Below are 20,102 nucleotides of genomic sequence, written 5' to 3'. Positions count from 1 at the left end.
TCAGTCACCAGTAAGAGGAGAACTACTTTTCATCCATTTTCAAAATATACGGGCAAAATTTTTCTCTAATGTCGATCTGCTGTAAATGGTTCTGATTTAAACTTGGTTCTTTTAAACTTGCACTAGACTTTATCCTTTGAACGCTTCTGGTAGGATGGTTTGTTTTAAACCCTCTGCCAAAATCCTTACTAGGAAAAGAACTCTTATAAATAAACATTAAGTCCAGATACCATGTCTCACATTGTAGACAGACACACACAATACGCACAGATTATTTAGGTACAGAATAAATGTATAAACCCTGCTGCTATTTATTTTTAGCTCTCCAAAAGTGCTGTGGCTAAAGAGCTTTGACATAATCAGTCCAAAGAGATAATCCCAGATTTACTGGTTTGCAGAACATTCTTGTATTAGAAATACATCCTCTCTGATTTGTGTGTTAGGGCCAGCAATAAAAGTGAGAGGGAATTCAAATCTGCCTCTAGGTTTTGCTTAATTGATGAAACTGTTTTGAATACTAAAGGAATATTTAGAAAGCCAGTATTACCAATTCTAAATGTAAAATGTTTTCCATTTGTAAATGTTCTCATTCAAAAGATTAATTTCACATTTTCAGAGCAATTAACAATATTTAAAGATTTTTAGGTTTTCAAACACGTCATTACTATTGGAGGGTAGCCAAATTTATTGTTAGGAAACAGAAACATTTGATCTGGAAATATGTTGGTAGCTGTCTTTTTAACATTATTAAGTTGCTGGTCAAATTTCAGAGCTTGGAAAAACAAAACAGGAGAACACAGGGAATTTTTTGGCACAGAGACGGCAGCAAATTATTTAAAACACCATTAGAATTACCCTCACTATGGCTCTTACTTATTTGCAGGTAAAATGATGTATTTTAAAATGAGAACTTAAGGCAACCTTTAAGGAAATAATTATTCAAAGGAAAAAAATGCCTGCACCTTTGTCAGATTTTTGAGCATTATCAAGATGTGCTTTTCACCTTAAATTGTATTCTCCAACTGAGGTCAAACTCTGGAGCCCAACAGGGAATCATGAAGAGTCCTGCAGACATCACACCCACTGCAGTATTAGCCAACTGCTATTATTCAGTTCTAATGTATGCAGTTACACATAATTCTGTGTCTGTGAGCGAACGCCATAAAAATTCTGGTGCAGCTTATTTGCGAATGCATCAGCACGTGAAGATCAGCTGTGTCAGTCCCGTGAAGAGCTGCACAACCGGGTTCCTCCTTTCGCATCAGTCCTGTCTTACCATCACGGGCCTGATACCTTGAGAAGATCCATGTTACAGACTTAGGCCAGGATCACGTTTTTTTCTACGGCAGCCTAGAGCATGCTCAAAGCTTATATTTAAGCATGTACTAAAATGAATTAAACCCTAAGTGATGGCTTAGGCCCATGTTTCAGATGAAACAGATCCTTCAAGCCCTTGCTGTGCATTGTTCTGCCTCCAATAAGCCTCCCAAAGCCTTGGGAGATCTTGGAGAACTGAGGGTGCACCTGGTTTATTCCACAAGTGCCAAATTCTACCCTAACAATGGAAGATTTAATAGGAGTCTGAACTTGCATATTTCCAGTCCCAGTCAGAAAAGCAACTAGACAGGTGTGAATTAGATCTTCAATTCCATCAGAGTAAAATTACCCAGAAGAGGTAACAAAATCAGCACACTGAGTTCAGTGGGATTTATAGGTCTAGAGAAAAAAAAATAACTTCACCTTCATATATTTTCTCACAGAAGAAATGTTAACAACTGCCTTATATGATAGACCAGAACCCGGACAGGGGGTGCAGTATCTGTGGAAGCTGAAAGAATTTTTCTCCGGTTTGGTTCTTGATATTCAAAACCAAACAGCCTCTCAGGAAAAAAAGAATAAAATAAAAAAAATTGCCCAACCAAAAGCAGCTTAAGGTCTTAACATTCTTGTATTACAAGCTCATGTTATCATAAAACTCAGTGCCAAGTTTCCTACTTTTACATCTGAGGTTATTTTCTTTTTAGCCATGCAAAATGATTTCGGTGAAAATCAGGGAAACTGAATTCCCTACAACCGAAGTATCTGTCAATAAACCATTTCTAAACCTTAGAAATTATTTTAAATGTTTTTCATCTGATCCTGGCTATCTGTAAATCCTCATGAATTTTTAGTTAGCAAAACATCTCACATTAAATCATTGCTGTGTCTTTTAATAACAAGTCTTCCTTCATTCAAAAGTGACCATGAGCAAAGACCAACCAGTGGGCACAGTTTTGGAAGAGGGCTATTACTTCTGGATATATTTATTCCTAGTGACCAACTTGAGACACAGCAAAGAGTCATGTACTTCAGATGCCAGGTGTTAACACTTGGTGAAAATACAAGTTCTCTGAGACGTCTTAAGTTGGTTATGCAAATACCAAAAATGTCAGGATTACCCAAATTCATAAGGTCACATCCGAAAGTGTTTGAGCTGATGTTGAGCTGACAGATGCAGAGAGATTTGGATCACTCTACATTAAAAACTAGTAAACAGTAGTTAGCACTTAGTGCTGAGCCAGTTTTATTTAAATATTTGCAGCTTCTTGTGACTACATAACTATTCTTTCCTCTATTTTCAGATAGGAGGACTTGAGGATGACAGGTAAAGATAAACATTTTAAAAAGCAACCTGTAATTTGAGTGACATGTAAAACAGGAAAGGTCCAGTTTTAAGAGTCGCAAAGCAATTGCATCTTTCTTTGAACTCAATGAAAAGAGAGAGCACTCCATGCCCCAAAATACCCATTTCCTACTCACAAAACATGGATGTTATTAAGATGGGGACACCTACAATGATGGTTTTACCACTGATAATTTTGATGTAACTAACTAGCGTAGCGCGATGCAGGGAGCTGGGAGCAGAGCTGGTGGCGCTGGGCTCAGTCCAGGGGGTTTCAATTGCACGTTTAGTGCAGCAGATCATGGGTCTTCTTCGCTTGCTGCTCCAAAATCACTGAAACTCGAGCAGGAAATACAGAATTTTACTTCTAGATCAGCTCTCCTATGATTTGAACTTTATTGAACTTGATTTCTTCTAGAAAGGGTCACTCCAACCATGACTTAGATAACCTGCCGCTAACTGCTAAACTGTAATGTACCAGTATATCCTGGAACACGACAGCAGAGATGATGCTGAAGACACCTCGGTATGTTGGGTTTTGGGTCCTTCTTTTATAATGCAGTAGAAATGTGTAAAGTACCCTTATCAAAGGAACAGCTTTGTTTTTTCAATTTAGCATGCAGTAAATAAAATCAACTGTGATTTATTTTCCTTTTATGATGATACCTTTAGCTCTCGTGCTACAAAACATCAATGTTTGTACTACAGAAGTTCTTAATCTACAACACATGCTTTGCTATTCTTAGGTCAGTCAGAAAATCATAAACAGCTTCTGTGAAAACCCAGCTTCCAGTAAAATTAATGATGGCTCCTTCCCAAGCAAACTCAAACAAAATAGAATATTATAAAATAAATAAGTATGATGTGTTGGCTTTCCAGGTAGAAGCCTGCCTGGTTAGGAATGATTTCAAAAGCCACCAGAACACATTGCACGTGGTTTTTATTATTTGTATTTTACAAGTATTGACTTGAGTCTCTTACTTAATATGAACCAAATTCTATTCTCACTTGTACCGGTAAACTCTCAGAGCACTTTCATTGCCTACTCTGTCACACTGAAGCACACAATACTTCCATATGAAACTTTCTGCTGAAAGATAACACTAAATCAAATATTACCATTTCCCCTTTCATATAAGATAGAAAACATCACAGACCCTATTATATATCTAAGGGAAAAGATTCAAAAATATGAAAATACCTTGGAACTTTTGCTTGCTTTTCAGGAAAACCTAATTTAAGATAAATGTTCTTGAGGAAAATAACAGTTAATGTGGAATAGTTGGAACCTAGTCCTCTTAAAAAGCTAGAAAAACAGTGTTTACAGGGGCAAAATTCACAGCTGGTCCTTACAAACTGTATACATATGCAAGGAGTGGGTGGGAGTGGGAGGGAGAATAGCAAGGCCTTACCTAATTTTAGGTGCCAGTCTCATGATACAGAGCTGCCATATGTTAAAGGTGAACATAGTGGAAGGATGGAAGAGATTAACTATAATGCATTTTCTGGGAAAAAAATTAGCATCCTAGGTATGCTTTTTGATACTGTTCCTGTGTGATTCTAAACCACCAGTGTACGTATAACCATTAATTAATTAGCATCTATGGTCCCTCAATGGGAGAGCAAAGTTATGCATAGACTCTTCCTCCTATTTAAAAATCAAACCCAGGATTTTGTTCTAATAATGGTTACGACACTTGATAAACTCATTCAGTGTTACAGCTGAACTAAGCCTGGGCAGAACCAGCCACATCACCAGCTTTAAAAGTGAACAAGGGGAAGCTTCTCTTACAAAACTTTTCCCATCCCAGTGCCTCCCGGCTGACTGGTTGGTGCACACACACACATCTGGATGTGGGTGATACACCATGGGGGCTCGTCAGCCCCTTTGTGTTTCTGGGTTTTACAGACAAAATGTCTATTTGGGACAGGAATTTATATTAGAACATGAGTAATTTGATTTATCACAACTGAAGAATAGCCATGTAACTTTTTTTGCCTTATTACGTGGGGCCTCTTCAATAAACTAGTCCTCCAAGTTCAAGACAGACACTGGAACAATTGGAGAGGATCCAGTGGAGGGTCATCAAGACGATGAGAGGGATGGAGAACTTGGCACATGAAGAAAGGTTGAAGGAATTGGGTTTGTTTGGTCTAGAGAAGAGAAAGCTCAGGGCCTAGGCTGTGGGTGTCTAATCAAAGTCTTCCAATCCCTAAAAGGTAGTTATAAACAAAGTGGAGGCACTCTTCTCACAAAGATGTACGGTGATGGACAAGAAGCTATGGGCACAAGTTGCTTCAGGGGAAATTCTGTCTACGTTAAAAAAACGTTCTTCACCATGAGGACAATTAAACATTGGAATAGGGTGCCCTGATAGGTAGTGGAATCTCCCTCATTGGAAATATCCAAGACTTGGGCTCTGGATAACTTACGCTTCAACAGAAGGTTAAACAAGATGATCTCCAGACACCCTTCCAAGCTCAACTTTCCTATGGTTTTACTGTATGATCTTGGAATTCGAATGGACTGCTGAAAACCCCATTAGGCTACATTCAATTGTCACTTTGAGCAAATGAGGTCAGAATCTTAACTTTTCTTAATCAAAAAGGCCGATATAAACCGTGATAGAAATATCAGATGTAAACTGGTGAGAAAACAGGCACCAGTAATGTGTTTCTATTACACATTAATTGATGGGGCATCAATCTGGTGCTATGTATAAATTGGGTATGAGTGACTGCATTGCTACACGCAGAATAAAATCGTGCTTGCTCTCTCCATTACTTGAAATTACACTAGGTTACCTTGTCTGGGGCCAAACTCAACCTTTACTCTGAGGAAATCTCAGTTCTACTAGCAATGAAACTGATCCCAAACTTTTAGTCTACTAGTGTGATTTTTGTCCATCTGATAACTGGTAAATTATGTTGTATTAGTAAGACACACCAGTTACTGAGAGACTGAAATGATTTCCTGACTAAAAGAGGTGATTTCAAAGACTGTCTTAAGGTTAGTATTCATGGACAAGCTTTTCCTACAGCTTTTCCTGGTAGGTACAGAGAGCTGTTCGGCCCCTCAGGAATATAGCCAAGTAAATGTTTTATTCATGTCAGTTATTCACATAAGTGGGTTTCACTTTAGTGTGTAACACAAGCCAGCTGGTTTGCTTCTTTTAAACTCTGTTTTCTCATGCACTTCATATTGCTACACCCCCTTCAGAGATATTTATGGAAATTTCACAGCAAGCTGTCTCAAGCTTATGTGCTATTAAGATTCCATTCTGGGGTGTTTACTGCATTAGATTTATAACATAGAGATTTATGGACTCAGCTATTTGATGGCCCAATAAAGCACATTGGAACTGATGGCAACCACTAATTAAAATAATATTTGATTGTCCTTAGCATATTGTAAAACTGCTGTGAGTTTAAAGAAAGCCATTCCAGCTTCTATATAGCCTCACAGCCCAACTGCATAAGAAGAAAACCAACAATTCACAGATAACATCAGTTTGTGGCTACACTTTGGGGATTATAACTTGTTTTTCCATCTGTTTGTATACATGGAAGTGGGTTAGTGTTGAAATACTCTTAAGCACCTCATGGCCTTGGCTGTTCTAAACACCAAAGAATAAAAGGATTGAAATTCACGGCCAGAGAGAACAAGAAGGTTACAGCATTAATACCAGGGCTGTAAAGTATCAACTATTCTGCTAATCCCCATTTAAACAATTAGATTAAATCCTACTGAAAAGGATCAGCTGATAAGATGCACCTCAAGCTAAGTTCCTCCTAGAAAAGGGTATTTTCAGTGTTGAGTAGAATTTTCATCATGAAATCTCTGCCTTTCAATGTTAGAAACAAGGGACTTTTGCAACCCCTGCTCCTTGCTCTAAATGGTTCACTTTCTCAGGCTGACGTCATACACATTACAAAGTGTAGTAAGAGGTATGAGTTTTCAAGCATGCAAAAAGCCCGACTTATGCTTTGTCAAGGCATTTGGAAACAGCGGTGACAGCAAAATAAGGAAATAGTTAAAAAGAATATTAATCACCGTGATGTCTTATTGCAATGCTCAGTTCATTCCACTCTAATAAACTGCATTAAGAGCTCCTAACGCCACTTCAGTGGGGTGGCTCCATTCAGAATAGAAGTTTTTAAACAGTGGTCATGAAGAGTGATTTCATACCCCTCTCTGCAAATAAAATGGATACAATTTCCTTGCCTGCCACGTGAAGACTGGCAGGCAGAACTATATAGGACAGATTTCAGAAGGTAACAATAACAGAAAACCTGGGGCACCATCACTTGTAAAGCTGGGAGCACATTAAGAAGAGGCAAAAACATTTCTCAGTCATTAACAAGATCAGATATGCAAAAATTCCTGAAAAAGCTTTTTCATGTGAACTGCTCAATTCAAATCTGTAGTTTCAGCAAGCGGAGATAATATGCAAAACATCTGATGTTTTCTGCGAATCAGGCTTCCCCCACCTAGACGAGTTGAGATTCTACTGTGGCTAATACGCATCTGCTCCTCACATCTGCAGCAGCTCAGCATCCAAGTGCAGAATTTCAAAGACACGTCTTGCGCGTACTCAGCAGATCAAGCTTTCTGCCGAGTCATCAAGACATGCACTTGAATAAAAAGCACAGTAACAAAACCAGAAAACAAAAAGAGAGGGGGAAGATGTTTCAGGAATGTGAGATTTGTGCTGCTAAGTTTTATTCGCTGTTTTTGCTAGATAATACTATTTTCAAGCTCAGCTTCCAATTACGCCAGTATAAACCCAGAGTATCACAAGTGTTTGACTCAGAACAGCATCCACCTTAAATTTCCAACTGCCCCGTAACAGCTCCCTGGATGAACAGATGGGGACCAAGGCAACAGTGCTCTATTTTAATAGCTGCTCTTGTATTTATTTCCATTGCTATGAAATTGGCTTTTCATTCAGTTTCATTTCCTAAGTTATTTTTCTACCTTTTTTTTTTGGGGTAGAATTCCATGTAGTAACCTACATCTGTCTGAAAAGAAAAGCCGCTCTTTGATTAGAGCTGGAATGCAGCATCATATATGGTGTGTTTGGAAACCTCTGCATTGAAAAAACATGTCTGCTTTAATACATCTTGCTGGAGGCACCACGGGGTGAGTCGAGGACAACAGAGCAGTATGTTTGGAAAAAAAAAGGAAGAAAAAATGTCCCTGCTTTTCTTGGCTACCTAACACATACATTTCAATGTTATTTACGTGACTTTTATAAAGTTTGGGGTAAAATAATTTTATCTCAGTGCAGTGATTTATTTGTTGCCCTTTCTGTCTTTTATGAGTCCACCTGCAAAATGGTGACTTCCTCGAACCTATGAGAATTAAACAATATGCAATTTCAGCAGCTAGAATAACTTGCTGTTAATTAAACAACGCTTCATGATACACATAATGGGGAGGAACTACATTTTTCACTCATTGTTTCAGTGTTTTAGAGGAATAATAAAACGCCCCTATTATATGAATATTCTGGAAAAACACAACAGCATATTGTCCAATTCACTTCCTGAAGCTTCTGGGATGTATAACATGAGCTATTTCATTTTCATGCCCTTTTCCTCCATAATCAGAGAATACCATTTAAAAAAACGACTTTCCTGTAGTATACAACAAATTCTTTTAATTTTATCAAGTAGGTCTTTGTGAAAAAGCTTTCAATTCTCTACCTGCAAGACATCAGCACTATACAAACCATGGATTTGGTTAAAATAACGATATAATTTTTCTCCCCACCTTTCGTAAATAATGAATTTGCGCTGCATATTTTCCTCTCGTGTTCCAGAAAAATTGTCACTATGGAAATCTTATAGTTAAGGAAAGTCAAAAAGCAAATAACAAGGGCCCAAGCTCAGTGCTTTGTTGTTTCTTTTTCTCCCCCAGGTGATTACATCTTCACGTGAATACTGCTTTTAAAGCTTTTGTAGAGGTTTTCTTTATGCTCTAGACACTGCGTTATTGTAGCATTTCATCAATGTCACCTCTCCTCTAGTCTCTGGAGAGTTTTGAAAAATTAATTTGTTTGCAATATCTTCTAAAAAGTCACAGCTTACAGACATATTCTTCCGTCATTTTTTTGTGGGGGTGCACAATATCTGCTCACTGGTGCAATGTGCATCACCTGTGAACCTCTCCTTTAGTTAATATAAGTATTTCCAAGAAGTCAGTTACAAAGAGAATTAGCAAACCCTATGGAAACTGTATGTATAATTTTCATGGGGTAGAAATCCAGAACAAAAAGGAGTATATATGAGAATAAGACAGAAGGCTTTAGCACCTGGTGTAGCTTCAGGGGCATTATCAATGGAATAAAAGTTGCTTAACCTGCCATCAGTGTTACTGTGAAATGTCAATATTCTGTGATACTCAAATCAGTAAACCTCCATTTAGCATCTTAAGAGTAGAGTATAATGACTTCTAAATTAATGGTGTGGCAGTTGGAAATCTCCTGATCAGTTTATAAATATAACTAAATGCTTTCAGTCCTGTTCCTTACCCCTCCAGAAGCTCCTGGACAGTGAAGTCACAAAAACACCCCAGAAAAGGACAAGTGATCTTGGTAATAAAGACATATAGAACACATATGACAGCTTTTGTTCTTTTACTTATTTTTCCATTAATTCTAGGTTTGAAAATGTGTTTAGTTTGCTGTGCTTTTATTTCAATTATGACCCATTTTTCGCCAGAACTACTCACTTGATAAAGTACTTGATTCCGTCTGCTGTATAAGCTTCTTCCCATCCATAAGGCAAACCTAAGATGAAATTAAGAAATAAGGTATTTCACAAAGATTAGGTGACACAAAGAACATGGTTTTGAAATGGTGGTAGAATGCCATGTCATAAAAAAATAATAAATGAATTCTTGCTATTTTTGCAATAGATAATAACATAAACAACACGATTTAATACATCTCTGCTGGGCCACAAAGCTATAAACCATTTGACGATACTTTTATTACTAGCATTTCTTTTGTAGAAGCTGACAGTCTGGTCAAATTAGAGTACAGCAGCTACATCTTTCTGGATGTTTTATTGTAATTTATATCTATATGAAGTGACCAAAAAATCTCCTATGCCTATGGTCTGCTGAGGTCTGGTTTACTCTGTTTTTACAGCTATTATGTGCAGTTGCCAATAACTATATGAGGTAGAAACCTGGGCAGAATGAAATCCTCTGCTGTTTGGTTTATTAACAACTGCTGTGTTCATACATCATTCTTTGGGAATTCAGACAGAAACTCCAAGACATTTAGAGGCAGATTCGGAGAAAATATGTACAGGTATTTCTATGTATACCTACCTGTGTCTACATATCCTGGCAGAAGTTAATTTGCTAAATGCATTGTTTAATTTTGTGATTTACAGTAATGTTTCTGGGAGTTAAAGTATTTAATGCTACAACGTTTAGCATAAAATAAGTAATTCTGAAAGGGTGCCATTTTTACACGTACTAAGAAGCTGCTCTCTTTTTGCCTTTTGTAATTATCAGTCATGTTAATCTTCAAAACTCAGCCTTGGATTTTGTTCTTAGTTTGAAATTCCTACCTGTGAGAAGGATAAGTATTACTTTTAGTAAGGTACTGCACTATTTCACTTAAAAATTTAATTTTCATAGGAAATCTTTACCTTTCCTAGCACTATTTGTTCAAACCCAAATGTCTGTAGTGTTTGAGAAGTGCTGGAGAAAGAATGTGCAAAAATGCTCCTGATGTATACTTCTGCGATACTGTATTGCTATGTATATAAAAGGTACAAAGTCCTGAAAATTTTCCCTGCTTTTTGAGACTAGAAATACAGATATAAAGTTAAAATACATGTGAAAAATTGTTCTGTAAGTTCTTTAGCTTGAAAGTCATCTTGAAATGTTCGTGTCCTAGGGGTTAAACTATTTTCATTCAAGTCACAATGTATCTCAAAGCCCAGCTCATTAGGACCATCTGTGAGCCTGCTTTAGATTTAAAACTTCTATTTGGAAAATATGCTGGATTGCACGCACCATGATCTTTGAAAGCTGCTTCAAACCAAGACAAGCCCTAAGCGCACACATATATTTTTGGTTTTAGTTCTTTCTTGAAAGGCTCATTTTCTCCCATTGTCACACTTTTGTCTCTAGTGTGGTCCTTCTCAAAACATCTGGAAAGGGGTAATTCCAGTCCTCAAAGATGAACAGAGCTCATTACAGCTACTGAATCCTCACTTGGTGCAATGGAACAGGTACAAACCAGCTGAGAAGTAATTATTCCTGTAGGCACCAAGGGAAGAGCAACAGGTGAATCCACCAAACCCCCAGAATTGAGGAAGGGAACTCGAGAATTGGTTGCTGTAGAACAGCACCATTACTGTTCAGTACAGCTTAAAAAGCACATTGGACTTTTTTTTCCCATTTACTTTTACCCCGTATTAGTCACTTATCTCAGGCTGCTTCCATTTTCAATTTAGCACAGATCTATGCAATCTGTTCCTCCCAACATGCCACCTACCACCGTTGAGAGAGAATAATCCACAACTATTTCCCTTTAAACACAAGGTAGTTGCTGCGTAACGGTTTTCAGGCTCTGACTCCGCTGAAGGAAGGAAAGGAGGTTTAAAGTTTTAAATATGCTGGACATGATCACCAGTCCTTCCTTCCTCTCCTATAAAGATGGAACCTTTATTCAACATGGATATTTTCTAGTGATTTAAAAGGCAATAGGATTCATCCTTCAATTGCTTCCATCTGCCCTGGCCTTTCTTTGTCCCCGCATGCAATGTGTGTATCCAAAATAAATGACGACGGATTTGTTCAATCACAAATAAAAGCTCGGCATCTGCTCTGTGTTCACATGGATCACCTACATCATCTGTTACATTCCCCAGTAATAATTATACTTTTTTCCACTAGTAATTTGATTATATTCTTTTTTCTTCTTCTAAATAAAGAACGGTACCAGTGGTAGGTAGCAACGATAACTAATGCTCTGTATTCTTTCCTTAACCACAACAGACTATGCTTTTCAAAAACACTGAAGAGATTTCTCACTTAAAAACAAAACTCTGGAGATACCTCCACAGCTTTATTTGCCTTCTTGATTTATATGCATTAGATTGTATATCCTATCTACTCTATATATGCTTTGAAGTTCAGCCTGCATCTGTCGGTTTCTTAGTGCCTTTATTTTCCACATTTTTTTACTTTCTCCACTAGTTTTCCCACTGCTGTTCCCTTTACTCCTTTCTTTCACAGTTAGATTTGTACTTATACTTCTTGGTATTTCCCATGGTAGACAAGAGGCTCTCATGTTTTGCATCGTATTTCTCTAGACATCATCTTCCCTTCCTTCAAGCTCACTTTCTCCATGAATCATTCATGAGCTGATCCACTTCCTACTGCTGTTTTTTCACGCCCCTCCAGGGTTGGATTTGTTGCCTTGTCCTAGGACTTTGAAAGACTGCTAAGCTATCACCTGGAGTAAATGGGAGGTAAAGGAGCTCACACAGTCAGAAATACAGCCTGAAAGATCCAGGATTTAGCCTATATAAACTCTGGCAGTCTTAGGTTTCCTACACATTTAGCATTTCTTCTGTGAATTGCTACAGCCTTTGATATAACTTCATAAATAATATATCTTGGCTGCAGCTGTCTGCATATATAATCTTGAAAAAAATACAGATTTGCAGTATTGTAGAATAACTTCTTTTCAGTAGAAAATACAGGGCTTCTTACTCTTCAAATATTTGTGATTATTTATCTTTTGCGAGGTAAAGGAAAGGTAAAGTTGCTAAAGTAATTTTGTGTGCAAAAGAAACGGACACAGTCCAAAGCACCCTTTGCCCAAAGAGAATAAACAGCCTTCTGAGAGAGTGCGTGTTAGCCAAAATACCTTATAACCTACCATTATTTTGTTCTCAGTATATGCACTTAATTAGGGTTAATGCAAAAGCAATTTCTCTAATGCTGTACGAAAAGAAAACCAACAAACCGCTGGCTGCTGTGTGTGTACCAGGAGCGTTGCAGCTGGTCACAGAGCGGCGAGGCAGCATCCCCGGCGACCGCTCGCTCCGCAGCTGCAAGATGCCTGCTGGGATAACCACGACTGTAAAGTTAATATTACATAAAGCAGAACGGAAATGAAACTCTAGGGCAAACAAAATTTGCCTGATACTTAATCAAGTGTGGGTCTCATCGATCTTTATCACTTCCTTGGGATAACGGGACAAAGAAAATGCACCAGCATCGGTACTTGGTTGGTGGCAATAAAGAAAAGCATCAGCCCAAATTATTGTGACAGACATTGGAGATTTTGCCTGCTGTTGCCAAGACAGAATCCATATACTCTCCCTCAGTAAAAGCTGCACATAGCATGATCAAAGTATGCTCCTAAAGAAAAAAGGAGGAAAATACAGATACGAGGAAAAAGCCTCATTTTACTGAGCAGTTGCCAAACCTAGAAACTGTGCAGCAGTGTAGTTAGGTGCTTTTTTCCAGTAAGTTAGTTAAAAAATATTAAAGCAAAAGAAATATTGTGTCCAGTTGTGGTCCCTCAGTTCCAGAAGGACAGGGAACTGCTGGAGAGAGTCCAGCGCAGGGCAACTGAAGGGAGTGGAGCATCTCCCATGTGAGGAAAGGCTGAGGGAGCTGGGGCTCTTGAGCTTGGAGGAGACTGAGGGGTGACCTCATTCATGGGGATCAATATAGAAAGGGTGAGTGTCAGGAGGATGGAGCCAGGCTCTTCTTGGTGACAACCAGTGATAGGACTAGGGGCAATGGGTGCAAACTGGAACACGGGAGGTTCCACTTAAATTTCAGAAGAAACTTCTTCCTGGTGAGGGTGGCAGAGCCTGGCCCAGGCTGCCCAGGGAGGTTGTGGAGTCTCCTTCTCTGCAGACATTCAAACCCGCCTGGACACCTTCCTGTGGAACCTCAGCTGGGTGTTCCTGCTCCATGGGGCATTGCACTGGATGAGTTTTCCAGGTCCCTTCCGATCCCTGACATTCTGGGATTCTGTGAAATACGGAGACCAGTAGGTGACACTAACAATAGCAGATACCATAGCATGAATCTTCAGTTGACTCAAAACTGACAGTTATTTCCCTTTGTCTATATATTGCAGTCAAATATGTTTTAATTTTCTTATTTTCTGACAAAGTAAATGAGAGATTTAGAGACTATAATAAGAATTGTTCAAAAAAGTACTCTTCACTAGGATTCTATCTGGGTCTGGCCAAAGTGGGACTATGTAGATGCTTCAAAATAAGCATGTCCTTAACTGCTTTATTTTGGTTTTAAGCCCAGACTTCCAACCCCAGCTTCCATTTGAGCAGTCACACAAACATTACTGATGAATCTGAAAAGACTGCGTGGGTATTGCTGCCGACCAGAGGTCATCATCCCATCCTAAAAACTCTTTTGTGAAGCATAAACTTATTTCCAGCAGTGTTCACAGCTTTGTCATCCACCATGAAAAGGACGTTTGGCTACAATCACGTGGTTCTATCATTAAGCCACCTCGTCTGGAACTAATATGAAGTATCGAGCTTAAGGGATGCGATATCTATCTGGAATTCAAAAGCCACACAGTACAAATACTCAGTTTCGCAATAACCACGTTCTTTGACCAACAACAGAAGTAAGGATTTCTTTTTTATATATCCTTTTAGCTAGCTTGACTTTTCCTGTTACTCGTATTTTTTAAAGTATGACAGCATAAGCTAGCTCAGAACTACCCCTTATTTACCTCCTAATGATTGATTTATATTTAATATTAACAATTCTCCAAAATTAGGAAGTTTTTTGAGAAATAGGAATTACCCGTCAAAAGTATTTCTGATATAAAAAATTTGCTAAAGGGCATTATGAAGTTTTCTCTGTCACTTGATAAAGTGTTTGAATTCTGATCTCTATTTAATACCCACCAGTTCAGCTCTTACCAACACATAAACCTTCCTCCTGTGGCCTGAATAATAATAGAAAATTTGTTACTTAAGATCTCCAGTGCTTTGGCTCTTCTCTTTGAGCTATCGAGGCAATACAATGAGGATGGAAAGCTGAAGATCTGACTTGCTGGTCCTAATTTATCTGGTCTTGGACTCCTGAGCGCTACTGGAATATGGGAACATCCCAGGTATTAGACGAGAGGTATCATACGATGAGAGACCAGCAGGGGAAATTCTCCACGAGCCATATAATTTGAAACAGCTAAAATTTGTGAAGGAACATCCAGCCTTGCTTGTCGAGTGCGTTCAATGGGGTGCAGGTATAAAATGGCCCTTTATTTTTTGAGGCTATAGATAATACATACTGCTTACTTTGAATTAAGTATAAAAACTCAGGTTCAAAAAAAAGCGAGCTTTCAGAAGTGAATATGCACTTCTGGCATTTGCTTGTGTGTTGCTTTATTCTTTAGAGTGTTTCAAGTGCTCTTCCCACAAACAAATGTGTTTCATTTTATGAATAATACTCCGCTAAGGGGACATTCCATGCCTTTCTTTCATATACCAAATTCCATTTTGAATAAATTGTTCTTTTTCTTTCATTGTTGGTAATTTAATAAAACAAAGATGGAGTAAGTAGTTTCCAAGCAGAGACATCTGGGAAATACTAGTGACTGAAACCTACACTAATTTAGAGTATGGTTGGCAGATTGGCTTAACTGCCTTCACTCTTCTTCCTAGAAACTCTTCAGGAAGAGTATTTTTCTTTGGTTATTCAACACATGGTGAACGATAACCTGTGTTTTCCCATTTCCTATTAATCATAAGATAGCGATCCATCTATGTTAGCAAACTCATTAGTATCTTATTAAAACAATTACATCACATCAAGTTACGATTTAAAATGAGAGTTATAAAATAGTTTGCTTCTCTCACTAAAGAATTATATGATCTTTATGGTAATTTTGAAATTACAAACTGTTAGAAACTGTTTTCTTTTGTTCTAATACTTGTCTTTGTGTAACTTGGTACAGTTAATTAGAAACACTATGGATACAACGGAAATTGTAATCTATGAACAATGACCAGTCTGCTGACTAATTTAAGGAAATAAGAGTGATCTCAATCAGTACGTGTGATCAGACATTACTGTAAACATATTGCTCTCCTACCTAACAAACAAGGAAATTCAAATATAGAACAGTTTGCCCAGTGTGTGCACATAAGTTCTTTACAAATGAGTGAGAGCTACAGTCATCTGAGCAATGATGTTGCTGCTGGGTGTCTTTGAGAAGGATAAAGAATTATCTTCCTGAAACATTACTTCTAAAATGTGCCTTTTCAGAAGCAGAATATTGGAAATACAACAAAACCCACAAAGCTACAGATTTTTCAAACAAAGACTAATATTTTCCTTTCAAATGTTTTGTTCCATTTTTAATGTCAAAAGGCTGCAGTAACCATCTCAGTGATGCAGCAAAAGAAACAGTACCCTAGGATCGTATGCTTTCCTATAAGATCTTAAAAATGGTGTGTTCCCCATTACATTTTTTTCAGTCTTACCCATTCATTAAGCAACAGCTTAAAAAAAACCCCAATCCTTTCTATGAATTAATCACAGGTTTTTTTCTACAGCCCTCCAGTGCTGGCCATTAACATGACGCTGTCTGTTTGGAATGGGTCAAGAATACTCTATTATTTCCATTGCTGATTGAATACATCACAATTTACAAAGTAATTTTGGAGGAATAATTGCATAAGTTAAAATTCTTGTTCTTTACACGTACAGGTCTTCTTCAACTGCTGAAGACATGAAACACATTACTTAGTATTAAATTGGAGAAATGGTCCATAACTGGGAAATCACACAGAAATGCCATATATTAGATTTTAATACTGGTTCCTAAGTTCCTCTACACGTAGGCTAAAAAAGTTTAATTAATTAAAGTACTCTCTGAAGAACATTCGTGTTCTGAGTTAGTACAATCCACTTCCAGCTGATGAAAACGATCAGGAATAAAATATTCTCATTGCAGAAATACCAGCATCTGCACACAGGGCATTCACCACCAGGACCAGGTCATTAGGAATGCCCTGGAATACTTCACCGCCTGGCCCAGCTCTAAACCATCTATTCTTCTTCCTCAGTTTCCCTACTCTTATGCTCCTCTGCTTACTCTTTGTTCCGGAATTCATCCATCTCCTTCTTTCCTTACTGGATCAACTTCTCTTGTCACCATCTATTGTGCTATCCACCCACCTCCATCACTGTCAGCTCACACTGCTCGCTGACGCATGTGACTGTTAAATATAAGTTTAATTAGAAAGTATTCATTGGTAACAAATTAAAATGATGTCTCTAAAATTAGAATTGAGCAGAAATTGTCTGAGATTTAAAAAGCTATAGTATTCATCTGATGGGCCTTTCTTGCTAAGTAATATCTTACTTTTTTGCGCTGATGATGACATTAAACTGCGCAGGGGGCTGGAATGAACCGCCTACAATTGAGCGACACAGAACTACTCTCTGCTGAGCTCATTGCGCAGTAAGTACAGACCCAAGTAATACTTTTTCCTTTTGAAGCAAGAATCGTAGAAATACATTAAAACAAGATCTCCTTTTAGCCTGCTAGTAAAGCCACTGTAGCTACAAACAAATACAAGCAGGGTTTGATTTACAGGAAGATATGACTTTAAAGCCAGCATATTTTAAAAATAATGTCAAAAGTTCTTAGAAACTAGGATGCCTTTCCTTTTTTTTTGTTATAAATCTGAATGGGAAAAATATTCCACGATGTACCTAAAATAGCGTAATTTACCTTAACTGTAAAGGACTCCAATATAACACCTGTAGCGATCACTAATCCAAGGCAAAGTCTCCATCCTTAACTCCCAGTTAACGACACATGTGCTTTATAGCATGAGGTAATAGATCTAGTATGAGACTTTTTGTACCTCATTTTGGTCTCCTCCATAAGCACCAAGCCATTATGTTCTTCTCCTGCAAATTCTCCTTAAAATACACTTTTTAAAAGCTTTCTATATCGTTGTTGGCAATCAGCTTTCTCTGTGCTTCTTTCCATTTAAATTATCACACTTGTGCACCATATATGTCTAAGTAACTCTGTTAGCCCTCGGTTTCTCACTCCTGCCTACTGAAAAAAGTAAAAAATGTGACAACTGAAGGAGCTGTCAGAAAGCACACCAACCCGCTTCCACGAGATGAGCGCTGAGAGCTTCAGCACACACTGACATTCGAAACAAAGGGCTGCTCGCTCCCCCCGCTCCTGCTAATCCAGCTCTCTGAGGATGCTCATAGTTGTGTAGAAAATTAACTCATTAGCTGCACAAAAGTACACGCAACTCCTTTGGTTCAGCTCCATACTGTACCCATAGAATCACATGAAAAGTCTGGCTGAAAAAGATCCTCAAGATCGAGTTCACCCATCAACCCAACACCATCACTAACCCATGTCTCTAAGAACCCCATCTCTGCCTCTTTGAAACTCCTCCAGGGATGGTGACTCCACCACTGCCCTGGGCAGCCTGTTCCAAATTTGAAAGCTTTTTTCCTCTTCCCTTATGTCAAAACATCTTACTATAATTAAGGATTAATATACCAAAATTTTAAGCATTATGTCAACAGAAATTAACAGAGGGACACTTTAGGAAGTATTTACCATCCACTGAAAGTGTTGATTCTGGAGAGTTTTGACTTTGGTCTCCATAGTTACCAAGAGCAAGTCCAATTCGTATGGAAAGAGGCACAAAGTCAATTAATTTTTTTCGCAGCTGGATCACAGTATGAGCTAAATGAGTCCACAGACTTTTAAAGGTCTGGTCTTTAATGAAGTCTTCCTTCAGAGATGCTGGAAATCAAGCTAACAAGGCTGCACTAATCTTGTTAGCTGATCTGCATTTTAAGGTATAATAATATCACTTACTTGTTTTTCATTATTAAAATGTTTTGATTTGAAAGTCAGTACAGACAGTGCCTATTCAAAAGCTGACTCATCTTTTCTCATTAAAGGTAAGTGAATGAGAGAATAAATTGCTTTTCTAGCAGTAACAACAGAGTTCTGAAATCTAGGTCACATTAAAGAACTGTCTTAAATACAGGCTTTAGACATTGAATTGTCCTTTTCCTTGCTGTGAAACACTGGGAATAACATACATGTTCGATCACCATTAAATTACTTAGTAACTTGTTAATAATTAATACTTTAAATATATTTTTTATTTGATCAGGCTATAAAACTATTCCACCCTTATTAGTGTCACCTTTTATCTAGTTTCCCAGCTTGTACATAATCACAAGTTGTAATGTTTTGATTCTCAGCCATCAAATTAACAAGCTGGGTCTAATTTCTACGTCCTGTAACAACACCCGCCAGTAAGACCAGCTGGGTGAAAACAATGTCATTCCTCACTCACATTCAACAGAATGTGGTTTTAGTCGAGTAAGGAGAGTTCAGAGATAATTCAGGATTTAAAACCCATTTGTAAACGGACATTTCTTTTAAATATTGAAAAACAGGATTAGAATTTTTTAAGAGCTTGGCTAACTGGATCAAATGTTTGAAATAAATCGGGTGTAATTCAATAAAGACAAAAGCAAAGTACTGCACTAGGTGCGATTAATCAGCTGCACAAAAGCAAGTAAGGTGCGTCTTGCTGGCCTTTGGTTCAGCAGAAAAGGCGCTGGGAGCACAGGAAAGCCCAAACTTCACATGGATCAGTGACATGAAGCTGTCAGGGAACGGGAACACCATGTGAGAATGTGAGAGCTGGTGTGCTATATAGTAAACCAAACAAACTTATTATTCCAGTTTGGTCTCCCAACTACAGAACTCAATGCAGTTTTGATGAACTGGAGAACTCAGAGAAATGCAAGGGTGACTACATGGCTAGAAGACATGCTCTGCAATGAAAAAACGAGAAAATTAATATAGATTTGTTTTGGGGAACACTAAAGGGAGTGGAGACATGATATGGTGTTCAAAGATGCTAAAAGCTGCCTCAAAGGGGAAAGCAGTAGTGTGTTTTCAATAACTATAGGGATGGAGACAAGCAGCAATGGGCTTAAACAGCAATGAAGAGGATTTAAGACAAAGGAAAAGCCTTGTAATAGTAAAGGTAATTAAGGATGAGAATAGTTAACATACAGAAGCTCTGGAATACGCTAGACAAATACCTGATGGATTAATGTAGATATAATTCATGTTGCTGGATGTAGGTGGATGAGCTACCTAATTCCTAGAGGTCCTTTCTAGCCAAATCTTTTCTGATTCCTTGGTGACAAAGTACTATCTAAGTGCTAGTTTTCTAAACTGTTGCGTAATTTGCATTACATGAAGACATTTCTTCTGCTTCCCATTTGCAGGGAATTTTTATGTCTTGTGTTCAAAGTCACAACATATTTTAATTATATTACGTGCCAAACTCTTCACTCGTCTCCTTCCAAATACTTATTGCAAACCCAAACCAA

General features: G+C 38.0%; 1 protein-coding gene across 5 annotated transcripts in view; it reads right to left on the bottom strand.

Annotated features, from left to right (window-relative positions):
* Positions 1–20,102, bottom strand: part of STXBP4 (syntaxin binding protein 4) — a 65,348-nt gene that overhangs the window by 6,260 nt on the left and 38,986 nt on the right. For all 5 annotated transcript variants that reach the window (XM_065852432.2, XM_071816264.1, XM_065852431.2 and 2 more), the window contains one exon: positions 9,399–9,456. In XM_065852432.2, the coding sequence (XP_065708504.1) occupies positions 9,399–9,456 (58 nt within the window). The remainder of the gene's footprint in view (positions 1–9,398; positions 9,457–20,102) is intronic.

This window comes from Patagioenas fasciata, chromosome 18 (genome assembly GCF_037038585.1).
Source record: "Patagioenas fasciata isolate bPatFas1 chromosome 18, bPatFas1.hap1, whole genome shotgun sequence".
Taxonomy (NCBI): Eukaryota; Metazoa; Chordata; class Aves; order Columbiformes; family Columbidae; genus Patagioenas; species Patagioenas fasciata.
Note: the sequence above shows the minus strand (reverse complement) of the source record. Positions and strands in the feature narration are given on the sequence as shown.